At 46.2% G+C, this 12585-nt stretch overlaps 1 protein-coding gene across 6 annotated transcripts in view; it reads left to right on the top strand.

Moving 5' to 3' along the window:
- SYNE2 (spectrin repeat containing nuclear envelope protein 2) overlaps positions 1 to 12585 on the top strand; it is a 351025-nt gene that overhangs the window by 97400 nt on the left and 241040 nt on the right. For 5 of the 6 annotated variants that reach the window (XM_083167027.1, XM_083167022.1, XM_083167024.1 and 2 more), the window contains exons 19-23: positions 358 to 531; positions 1718 to 1855; positions 3282 to 3440; positions 5153 to 5364; positions 10667 to 10736. In XM_083167027.1, the coding sequence (XP_083023153.1) occupies positions 358 to 531; positions 1718 to 1855; positions 3282 to 3440; positions 5153 to 5364; positions 10667 to 10736 (753 nt within the window). The remainder of the gene's footprint in view (positions 1 to 357; positions 532 to 1717; positions 1856 to 3281; positions 3441 to 5152; positions 5365 to 10666; positions 10737 to 12585) is intronic. The other variant, XM_083167023.1, reaches the window with a different exon arrangement.

Here is a 12585-nt window from a genome sequence, read left to right on the forward strand (position 1 = left end):
GTGACCACTTACGTAGGATGACCTGCAAAGGAAAACCACCCCTATTTCAGCTAAGCTGTACATAAAGGACTATACCAATATACTCTTCCACAATTTTCACAATTTGTCATTTATATTTATCTATTAAAACATTTAAACATTTACAATTTGGGTATAGATTGAATTCTGTAAGTTTTATTTAGAGAGTCAATAAACACAAAATGATTATATTTAAGAAACCATAAACAGTTCTGGTTATATAAGCCTGTTTTTATTTGTTGAATTGTAGCTGGAGCTGCAGAACTGGGGTTATAATATGTAATTTACATAATTTAAGTAAAATATTGACCTTTCAGATTAATAATAATTATTTTTCAGAAGCTAGTGTCCAAATTGGATTTCGTCCATGACCCTATGGAGCAGCATTTGTCCGAGCAAGACATTCAACGGAACTTTGAGAGTTCAAAAAGTGACCTAGAAACATATATAACGAGAGCAGTGGGCCTTCTCGGACAGAAAGTTACCCCGGACGAGTTCATATCACAGTATGAGGTTTGTGTCCTGTTCACGGCCATTACTGTGTTTGTTTGACAATTTATGTCTTGGTGTTTATTGCTGACATGATCTGGTAACTATGTCATTAGGAATAATCTCATTTTAGCTGCCTGGCAGTGGAATACTCAGGATATAACGTCTTAGTTATTTCTGTGTAAGCCCCAGACAATAGAAAAGAAAAGAAGACCGTGCTATTTTCCAATAGATATTGTTAACAATTACCCAATTGTATTACCACTAAAATGAATGTTTATTCTAAAAAATATAAAAGAAGAAAAACAGTATAAACTCCACAATAATGAAGGTCAAAATTTGAACCATTAAAAAAAACCTTAAAATAAGGGGGGGGGGTTATATAGTAAACTTGTGTAACTGGAAAAATATGTGGTTAGTCCATACGGTACCGTATTCTATGAACCAGCTGGTTTGTTCTAGGTTTTAATTTGCAGAGGTGTAGTCCATCTCTTGCTTATCCTCACTGTTAATATTGCTGGGAGGACAGAATTTAAAAGAGCCCCACTGGTTGTCCTATGTGGAGGACTCTGCTGCCCCTGTAGTCTGATCGCCAGATAGGTGTTTTTACGGGTGCCTCTGGGTAACAGTGATAGCCCAGGAGTGGTGTCCTCAGTATGTAGATCTTCAGAGGGTTTTTGGATTGACGTAATGTCTGCAGTAGCCCTGGATTTAGTAGTTTAAAAGGTCAGGCACACAGTATCTACCAATGCGTTTCGCTCCTCTGGGGAGCTTTTTCACGGTGTAATGGGTCCCAGACCCTGGTGGGTTTATATGCCTTCACTGGGGTAATGAGTGGGCCCCTATATGTCTCAGTGATGTCTCTAGTTCTTACTAAATTTATGGGCTCACTTCGGTGAAACCTCACAAAATAACTTTCAACATTGTGGTGGGAACACATTAAAGGGTAATTGCCATTCAAGTAATTGGGCTGGAAGGGTTTACAGAAGTAGGATGTACAGTATAGAGTGGTTCGGTATTGCTAAGCCGTTTCTTCAAACTCCGCTCACTGGATAGGCGTGTGGCACAGTCATTGTGAAAATCAGTGAAGTTAGTGGACATCTGTCAGCCATATGGTAATGGAACATTTCATTGTTGGTCCTTGTGGAAACGAGTCCATAACCTGCCAAGCATTTTACTGTGTAACTCAGTCGTCACTTTTCTTTTCTAGAAGTCTCTGAGCAAGTTTGATGGCCACAGCCTTGACACGTTTCTCCGAGCCGCTGATCAAATGAAACACATTTCATCATCTGCCAAAGAGAAGTTGGATGTGGAGAAAGTAAGCCATGATCTTCGGCTTCGGTGGAAGGTGAGAAAAAAATATTAGTTTAGCCTCTCACATTGTCCTAGACAGGGCTGTGGCTGGGGGGGCACATGACCCAGGCGCAGGAATTATGTGAGGCACTAAGACGCACATCCTAAAACTCAGTTTTGTTGGGAAAAGCAGTCTCCCATGCTGCGGGGACGGACTATATTAGCGCTGCTGAACTGGTAGACGACTCCATCCTCTGGGGTCTCTGTGGCAACATTGCGGGGGGCAGAAGACTCCGACTCATTAAAGAGCACAGCATGTAGCCGTTATGTGGAGGAGTGGTGGGAGAATTGGAGTCTACCAGCCAGCACAGGACTCGGATACTGTGCCGGGATACCATGAAACAAGTCCTTCCAATGTTGATGCGAAAGATCCACAAAATAACCGTTAAAAATGCCAACGCTGCTCAGAGCCACTCTTCTTTTTTTGGGTGCAATATTTGACTAAACTTCAATTAATTGACTCTGCCATATCTGTATTTATACTAAAATAACAGTCACTGTCAGCGATTTCTGGCATTTTTAGCGGATATGTTAAGGATCGCTCACCGCTACATTGGCACTCAAAGGGTTAAAAAAAGAAGAAACAGTTCACACTGGAATAGCTGGTGTGTGGGCTGTGTCAGTTTACTTTAGGGTCATTTGACAGTATGTACTAAAATTCTCTGGTGAATTATGCTACAAATTGCGGGTTTTGCATTGTCAATATTCACATATGCAATAGCAGAGGTGTAATGGCAATGGAGTCATCTGCCGCTGGGCTCCTGCTCCCAAGGGGGCACCTCTCCTCCTCCCCTGCAAGTTTTAATTAGTTAATTGAAAGCTGTCAATATCGCTTCTGTGGCTGACTCCCCCTCCTAGCAATATTTTTGCAAGTATCACACCCTGTATTAGAACCCATGATCTTTCTTACTGGAGACAGACACCTTACTGATTGAGCTATTTGGGGGCAACAATATTTATCTTGCCTCCGGGTAACTGGGACGAACATACGCCACTGTGCACTAGCATCTGCGATTATTAATACAAAGGACAGTTCTTCTGAAAAGAGCTGTCCTTTGCTCTGGGCACATCACTGGACTTGCCCAGAGTGGCAGCGACGGGTGCAGGGCATGCTGGGTGAAATCCGTGATGGATCCCTTAACTGTGGAGTTGGTGTTACACTCAACACGGAATCATTGACTGTTCTTTCCTACTTGCAAAGTGTGTTATGGGAATCTGGGAAATGGACTTTTGTAGAAGCTGAATTCATTAGTTATGACAGAAACCGTAATCATTTTCTGCTAAACAGTATAACTGTAGTGTTGGTTAATAATAAAGTTTAGAACTTTTGGCTTGGTTGCTCCTTTTCTACATTGGGCTGAAAGTAGTAGTTGAACAACAACTACTGTACTGTAAGTAATTCTCTGTTCCCCGTTCTACAGGTAGTCCATGATGAGTTGGAGTCGTACGTCTGGCAGTTAAAAATCCATATTGAGAAGAAGAAATTTGATGATCTGTCCTGCAAACTGGAAAAGCAGATTTTGAAAGAGAATACAAGCATGGGTGCTGTGGATGTGGACGCATTAATCCGAGAACATGAGGTATTGATGTTTAGCCGTGGAATGTTCAGCAACATGTATATTGTTGCATGCACTGAAACTTCTGGGTCACATTGCTCACCTCGGCAAGCAGCTGCCATTGATGCTGCTACTGCCATCTTATCCTGGAGAGCATTGAATAGTGGATGTACCTTGTCTGATGGGGGTTGACAGAGATGTCATGTGACCATATCACATAGCACTCTGTATTCCACCAAAGAAATATAGGACCTTATTCTGGTCTGCGCCTTCGCACGGATTTCTGAGCATGTTCATGCAACGGGTGTGTGCGGTCGCGGCAAACAGACTGTTCAACGGGTACACACACCCAAGATTGGGGGCATGGGGCGGCGGCGGGTAGTTGCGCCCATGGGAACACTCCGCTTTCATGGGTCTTCCCATGGAAATTGCCCGTTGACATGGGCACCGGGGGCGGGCAGCTGACCTCACCGGATGTCCGCTGCCCGCCCACTTCTTTCCGAATGTCCACACAGATCTAAGGTTACATCAGAGTAACTTAGTGCGTGGGCCTTCAACATCATTCGATGGTCAGCGACCTTTTGAATCATCCAGAATAACCCCCATAATCTGTTGCTTGTGTTGGGTGGAACTGGAACCTCTTCTTTTATTTGAATCATTTTTACAGTTTAGTTGTGAAACTTGTTCTGAGTCGTGTACAGTAAAGCCAAATACTGACTCTGGAGACCGTATTTGCTTGAGTTTATCAGTTTTAAGATGACATTGGCATACCTCCTAATCCTTCCTGGACTTTCCTCATGATTTCTGATTGCCATCACCTGAATTGAAACACCTTTCTTAACAAATAACTAGTTCCAAGCAGGTGATGGCCAGGGGATGATGAAGTGGGGGGAACAGCGTTCCACCGCATGTAATGTTGAGGTGAAAGTTCAACCTCCACCGCGGCCCTGCACAGTAGTTCTAACAGAAAATTATTATAGTTTGCAGGGGGGTGCCATAAACTCTACCACTGGTGTTATGGGCGAGGGGAATGGGGATAATTAGGTGGCATAGGGAAAGGAGTTCCACCACCTCTCCTGGACCACTTAAAGCCCTGGTGATGGCAATCATACTTCAAGAGGGATGTCCAGGAACAGAGCATTGTGTCTATATAGATGCAGGTATTGTTTGGCACTCAGGACAAATTGATTAGAACCAATATATATATATAGATTTATTTTCAGCATTATTGAATAGGAAATAGGAAAAAGTGTGGCTGGGTCACCATAGGATGACGTCAGAATATTGGCAGGTTACACCTTGTGGGTTAGTTTGCAGCCTTTGGACTCTTCTTTAAAATAAACACACAAGGGACATAACTAAAATATTGAGCGCTGTTTGCTTTACAAGGTGGCAGCTGTCACGACGGACTTTAACCTTTACAGTGTAGTGCAGAATTTGAGGTAAAACAAATGTCTGTAGAATGTTAGTTTATACATGGAAAATCCCTTTGGATATTGCTTAATTTCAAGGATTTTGTGTCATTAACAAATAAAACCATTCAGTAGCCAGTTTAAAGGGATAGTATGGTAAGGCTAATTTTTGTATGTATTTCCAAATCTGCATTGTAGCTTAGTTAACTAAAGCTGGGCACGCACCCAAAGATTTATCTGTCCAAGCTATCTGGTAATGTATGGAAGCATATGACCATGGTGAGCCACGCTGCTGATGTTCTGTTCTGCGCTATACTTCCTCAGGTTGTGTTCTCCGATAACGGCTGTCAGGGAGAGCTGAATCGTTGTCTCCAAGCCATGGAAACGCTGAGTGTCACGACCGGCACACGGGCTGATTCTACCACAGACATTAAGTTAATTTCCGAATGTACAAAAAGGAAGAAGGATTTGGAGAAATGGGCAGCAGAAGTTTATGTTAATTTACTGTCTCATCGGGAAAATATCCAAACGCATGAGTAAGTATAATGTAGCTGATCAATGCTTATGTTGCACCAAAAATAATTCTTATTACATTATATGGAATCTACTTTTTAGGACTTATTTCCAAGAAGTTAGTGCTCATCCCAGACCTGTAATAAGATGTTAGGTTGTGCATATCTTCTATATAATGACACTCCTTGATTCTTGCGTTACCCATTGTGCCTGTGCAATACAACATTGGCATTCATCCACCTTTGTCTTGACCCAGACATTTTATTTCAGGTTTGGCCAACCAGTCAAAGACAGACAAAAACATGTTTAATAATAATAATAATAATAATAATAATTTTATTTATATAGCGCTTTTTCTTTAAGGATGCCCAAGAGCCAAATTTTGTCCACTAGGCCACACCTCTGGTATAAAGTAAATTGATAAGTCAGGTACCGGCAGATAGTCACTAATTGTGGCTGCTGATACGTGAGCTCTGATTGGCTGGCAGCCGGTGTCACATATGAATTGTGGAATATGTCCCTGTGCCCCCAAGCCACTGCTGGCCACTGCTGATTTATTTAAATACTAGTCCTACAGTATATGAAGTAATATGGTGCAGTCTTTTGTCCCATCTTCAGTAGGAGAGATGCAAGTCTGTTGCGTACCAAGCGTAACACAATATTTTAATACCACTGGCACATGTCATGAAACATCATAACTAAGATCTGCCTTCCATTTGGTTCTTGGAAGTATACAATAAGAGATGCACTGATCGCCTGCCCACGTGGGTGCCAGTACATAGCATACGTATAAAATGCAAATGGAATATAGAACTGAATGTACAGTTGTGCTCATAAGTGTACATACCCTAGCTGAATTTGTGATTTTCTGGCCATTTGTCAGAGAATATGAATGATAACTGACAAACTTTTCTTTCACTCATGGTTAGTGGTTGGGTGAAGCCATTTATTGTCAAACAACTGTGTTTACTCTTTTTAAATCATAAAGAAAACAGAAACTACCCAAATGACCCTGATCAAAAGTTTCCATACCCTGGAGATTTGGGCCTGATAACATGCACACAAGTTTACACAAACAGGTTTAAATGACTACTAAAGGTAACCATCCTCACTTATGATATGTTTGCTTGTAAGCAGTGTGAGTGTATAAAAGGTCAGTGAGTTTCTGGTCTTCTGAAAGGCCCTTGCATCTCTCATCCAGTGCTGCACTGACATCTCTGGACTCTGAGTCATGGGAAAAGAAAAATAATTGTCAAAGGATCTGCGGGAAAATGTATAAAACAGGAAAGGAATATACAGTAAAAAGATATCCAAGCAATTGAGAATGCCAATCAGCAGTGTTCAAACTCTAATTAAGAAGTGGAAAATGAGGGATTCTGCGGAAATCAAATCTCGGTCAGGTAGACCAACTTTAAATTTCACCCACAACTGCCAGGAAAATTGTTTGGAATGCAAAGAAAAATACACAAATAACTTCAGCTTAAATACAGGACTCTCTCAAACAAAGTGGTGTGGTTGTTTCAAGATGCACAATAAAGAGACATTTGAAGAAAAGTGGGCTGCATGGTCCAGTTGCCAGAAGAAAGCCATTACTACACAAGTGCCACAAAGCATCCCGCTTACAATACTCCAAACAGCACAGAGACAAGCCTCAAAACTTCTGGAACAAAGTCATTTGGAGTGAGGAGACCAAAATGTAACTTTTTGGCCATAAATGTTATATTTGGAGAGGAGTCAACAAGGCCTATGATGAAAGGTACACCATTCCTGCTGTGAAACACGGACGTGGATCGCTGATGTTTTGGGCATGTGTGAGCTACAAAGGCACTGGAAACTTGCTCAAAATGACAAGATGAATGCAGCATGTTATCAGAAAATACTGGAGGAAAATTTGCACTCATCAGCCTGGAAGCTGCACATGGGACGTACTTGGACGTTCCAACATGACTGATCCAAAACACAAGGCAAAGTTCACCTGTCATTGGCTACAGCAGAATAAAATGAAAAAGTTCTGGAGTGGACATCACGGTTGCCTGACCTCAATATCATTGAGTAACATTCAAGCTGTCATTGATGTTAAAGGGGGCAATACAGCGTATTAAGAACTGGGGTATGTAAACTTTTGATCAGGGTCATTTGGGTAGTTTCTGTTGTCATTATGATTTAAAAAGAGTAAACACAGTTGTTTGACAATAAATGGCTTCACCCAACTATTAACCATGAGTGAAAGAAAAGTTTGTGAGTTATCATTCATGTTCTCTGACAAATGGCCAAAAAAATCACAAATTCTGCCACAGTATGTAGACTTATCAGCACAACTGTAGCTTTTCTCCCTTAGTTTATTTTGTGTTCTTCTTGGATGCAAGAGGAGCTGGTTCTGATGTGTTAGAGAGGGGGGCTGTATTTGATAGATTAGAGAAGGTTCGCTGTTTCTGCTGCATTAGAGAGGGTGCTGTTTCTGCTGCATTAGAGAGGGTGCTGTTTCTGCTGCATTAGAGAGGGCGCTGTTTCTGCTGCATTAGAGAGGGCGCTGTTTCTGCTGCATTAGAGAGAGGGTGCTTTTTCTGCTGCATTAGAGAGAGGGCGCTGTTTCTGCTGCATTAGAGAGAGGGCGCTGTTTCTGCTGCATTAGAGAGAGGGCGCTGTTTCTGCTGCATTAGAGAGAGGGTGCTGTTTCTGCTGCATTAGAGAGAGGGCGCTGTTTCTGCTGCATTAGAGAGAGGGCGCTGTTTCTGCTGCATTAGAGAGAGGGCGCTGTATCTGCTGCATTAGAGAGAGGGCGCTGTTTCTGCTGCATTAGAGAGGGTGCTGTTTCTGCTGCATTAGAGAGGGCGCTGTTTCTGCTGCATTAGAGAGGGCGCTGTTTCTGCTGCATTAGAGAGAGGGCGCTTTTTCTGCTGCATTAGAGAGAGGGCGCTGTTTCTGCTGCATTAGAGAGAGGGCGCTGTTTCTGCTGCATTAGAGAGAGGGCGCTGTTTCTGCTGCATTAGAGAGAGGGCGCTGTATCTGCTGCATTAGAGAGAGGGCGCTGTATCTGCTGCATTAGAGAGAGGGCGCTGTTTCTGCTGCATTAGAGAGGGCGCTGTTTCTGCTGCATTAGAGAGAGGGCGCTTTTTCTGCTGCATTAGAGAGAGGGCGCTTTTTCTGCTGCATTAGAGAGAGGGCGCTGTTTCTGCTGCATTAGAGAGAGGGCGCTGTTTCTGCTGCATTAGAGAGAGGGCGCTGTTTATGCTGCATTAGAGAGAGGGCGCGGTTTCTGCTGCATTAGAGAGAGGGCGCGGTTTCTGCTGCATTAGAGAGAGGGCGCTGTTTCTGCTGCATTAGAGAGAGGGCGCTGTTTCTGCTGCATTAGAGAGGGTGCTGTTTCTGCTGCATTAGAGAGGGCGCTGTTTCTGCTGCATTAGAGAGGGCGCTTTTTCTGCTGCATTAGTGAGAGAGGGCGCTTTTTCTGCTGCATTAGAGAGAGGGCGCTGTTTCTGCTGCATTAGAGAGAGGGCGCTGTTTCTGCTGCATTAGAGAGAGGGCGCGGTTTCTGCTGCATTAGAGAGAGGGCGCGGTTTCTGCTGCATTAGAGAGAGGGCGCTGTTTCTGCTGCATTAGAGAGAGGGCGCTGTTTCTGCTGCATTAGAGAGGGCGCTGTTTCTGTTGCATTAGAGAGAGGGCGCTGTATCTGCTGCATTAGAGAGAGGGCGCTGTATCTGCTGCATTAGAGAGAGGGCCCTGTTTCTGCTGCATTAGAGAGGGCGCTGTTTCTGCTGCATTAGAGAGAGGGCGCTTTTTCTGCTGCATTAGAGAGAGGGCGCTTTTTCTGCTGCATTAGAGAGAGGGCGCTGTTTCTGCTGCATTAGAGAGAGGGCGCTGTTTCTGCTGCATTAGAGAGAGGGCGCTGTTTATGCTGCATTAGAGAGAGGGCGCGGTTTCTGCTGCATTAGAGAGAGGGCGCGGTTTCTGCTGCATTAGAGAGAGGGCGCTGTTTCTGCTGCATTAGAGAGAGGGCGCTGTTTCTGCTGCATTAGAGAGGGTGCTGTTTCTGCTGCATTAGAGAGGGCGCTGTTTCTGCTGCATTAGAGAGGGCGCTTTTTCTGCTGCATTAGTGAGAGAGGGCGCTTTTTCTGCTGCATTAGAGAGAGGGCGCTGTTTCTGCTGCATTAGAGAGAGGGCGCTGTTTCTGCTGCATTAGAGAGAGGGCGCGGTTTCTGCTGCATTAGAGAGAGGGCGCGGTTTCTGCTGCATTAGAGAGAGGGCGCTGTTTCTGCTGCATTAGAGAGAGGGCGCTGTTTCTGCTGCATTAGAGAGAGGGCGCTGTTTCTGTTGCATTAGAGAGAGGGCGCTGTTTCTGTTGCATTAGAGAGAGGGCGCTGTTTCTGCTGCATTAGAGAGAGGGCGCTGTTTCTGCTGAATTAGAGAGAGGGCGCTGTTTCTGCTGCATTAGAGAGGGCGCTGTTTTTGCTGCATTAGTGAGGGGGCGCTGTTTCTGCTGCATTAGAGAGGGGGTGCTGTTTCTGCTGCATTAGGGGTGGCGCTGTTTCTGCTGCATTGGGGGGGGCGCTGTTTCTGCTGCATTGGGGGGGCGCCGTTTCTGCTGCATTAGAGAGGGGGCGCCGTTTCTGCTGCATTAGGGGGGGCGCCGTTTCTGCTGCATTAGGGAGGGGCCAACGTTTCTGCTGCATTAGGGAGGGGCCAACGTTTCTGCTGCATTAGGGAGGGGCCAACGTTTCTGCTGCATTAGGAAAGGGGGCGCTGTTTCTGCTGCATTAGGGAGGAGGCACCGTTTCTGCTGCATTAGAGAGGGGGCGCTGTTCCGGCTACATTAGAGAGGTGCGATAATTTCCCCTTTGCATAAACACTCAATTGCATCTACTTTTATTGTGACTGGAACTTGAATCTGCCTTTTTGTGGTGCACTTGCAAATTTGCTCAGTGGTCCTACCACTCGCACCGCTAGTTGGCTTCTGCCTCACAGTTTACAAGCATTGGGGCAGATGTCTTAAGCCTGGTGAAGAGATAAAGTGAAAGGAGATAACACACCAGCCAATCAGCTGTGTTTGAAAAATGGCAATTGGGAGTTGATTGGCTGGTGCGTTATCTCCTTCTACTTTAGCTCTTCACCAGGCTTAATATATCTGTCCCTTTGTATTGAAAACAGACCGGAGCCGATTGGTTGGTACTTTACCTCACAGAATTCTCTCCCTCTCAGTCTCCCTCCCTCCAAGATTGACAAATCCCCCTATTGGTGGTAGTGAAGCTTTCATTTGCTCACTAGAATGTTGCCTTTTCTTATATAGATGTCCATTAATGATGCTGTTACTTGTATCACTTTTTGCAGTGTTACTTTGAGTGAAAATGGAATGAAGTCCAGTACCTGCAATCTTAATGGAACATCATCTTCTCCAGAGGTACGGAGCATGGAAAGGATCTATTTTTCCTTGTCACTCACATATAGAACTTGTTTCATGCTACATAATTCCGTTAGACAGACTTCGCTCAGGACGGATTACAGATGTAAGACTGAAGAGAATGCTTGTGTCAGCCTTCCAACGCCGTCGACCTATTTCATGTGTCAACTTAAGCCATTTCGACCTTCAGTGGTTGACCCAATGACCCATACCCCTATCTTTGTCTTCTCTGTCGGTTCTGCCTTACTATTGGGTCTGTCTATAGATCCCAACACATTGGTGTGAGAAATCTGTCTGTCTGTGTGTGGCGGAATGGTTATATGGCATCAGGCAACACTTGTATGATAGAAGACTGTGGTGTTATGGTGGTGCTCATCAGTGTGGGATGGGGCCTGCAGTTTTCTAAGCTGTACCCTTGGCAGCTGGTTCTGAGCTGGACGGATTTCTGTGTACACGTTACTGTTTTCAGCACATGCACATTCATGCATGTTGTGTGTGCCCACCCTGTGTTACCGGGATAGTGGGCCATTTCAGTGTGATCATGGAAATGTTATGGAACAAGTTCTATTGTATTCTGATTTGTACATATGGGGAAGGGAAGCCTGTATCTGATGGACCTCCAGCATCAAGCATGGGGATGGCGCATATTAGTGATGGAGGTCGCAGTAGCCGGTGTGTAGTCAGTGGGCAGTACTGTCTCTGCTTGCATGTGCACATGCCCTGGCATTATGTGAACAGAATCTCACATTAGCATAAAGTAGTGCCTCTAGCTGCCGGGGGGGTAGTGCATCTAGCTGCAGGGGGGAGGGGGGTAGTGCATCTAGCTGCCGGGGGGAGGGGGTTACTGCATCTAGCTGCCAGGGGGAGGGGGGTAGTGCATCGAGCTGCCACGGGGTAGTGCATCTAGCTGCCGGGGGGAGGGGGGTAGTGCATCGAGCTGCCACGGGGTAGTGCATCTAGCTGCCGGGGGGAGGGGGGTAGTGCATCGAGCTGCCAGGGGGAGGGGGTTATTGCATCTAGCTGCCAGGGGGAGGGGGGTAGTGCATCAAGCTGCCACGGGGTAGTGCATCTAGCTGCCGGGGGAGGGGGGTAGTGCATCGAGCTGCCAGGGGGTAGTGCATCTAGCTGCCGGGGGGAGGGGGGTAGTGCATCGAGCTGCCACGGGGTAGTGCATCTAGCTGCCGGGGGGAGGGGGGTAGTGCATCGAGCTGCCAGGGGGTAGTGCATCTAGCTGCCGGGGGGAGGGGGGTAGTGCATCGAGCTGCCACGGGGTAGTGCATCTAGCTGCCGGGGGGAGGGGGGTAGTGCATCGAGCTGCCACGGGGTAGTGCATCTAGCTGCCGGGGGGAGGGGGGTAGTGCATCGAGCTGCCAGGGGGAGGGGGTTATTGCATCTAGCTGCCAGGGGGAGGGGGGTAGTGCATCAAGCTGCCACGGGGTAGTGCATCTAGCTGCCGGGGGAGGGGGGTAGTGCATCGAGCTGCCAGGGGGTAGTGCATCTAGCTGCCGGGGGGAGGGGGGTAGTGCATCGAGCTGCCACGGGGTAGTGCATCTAGCTGCCGGGGGGAGGGGGGTAGTGCATCGAGCTGCCAGGGGGTAGTGCATCTAGCTGCCGGGGGGAGGGGGGTAGTGCATCGAGCTGCCACGGGGTAGTGCATCTAGCTGCCGGGGGGAGGGGGGTAGTGCATCTAGCTGCCGCAGGGTAGTGCATCTAGCTGCCATGGCTGCCCACTGCTGCAGCCACTTTGCGTCTGACTCAGAACCAGCACCTTTATCTACACAAATGACATCAATATGCTGCGGGAAGAGCGATGTCACAGGACCCAGAGGTTATTACTGTATCTAAATAT

Source organism: Crinia signifera, chromosome 12 (genome assembly GCF_055691185.1).
Source record: "Crinia signifera chromosome 12, ASM5569118v1, whole genome shotgun sequence".
In the NCBI taxonomy this organism is placed as follows: Eukaryota; Metazoa; Chordata; class Amphibia; order Anura; family Myobatrachidae; genus Crinia; species Crinia signifera.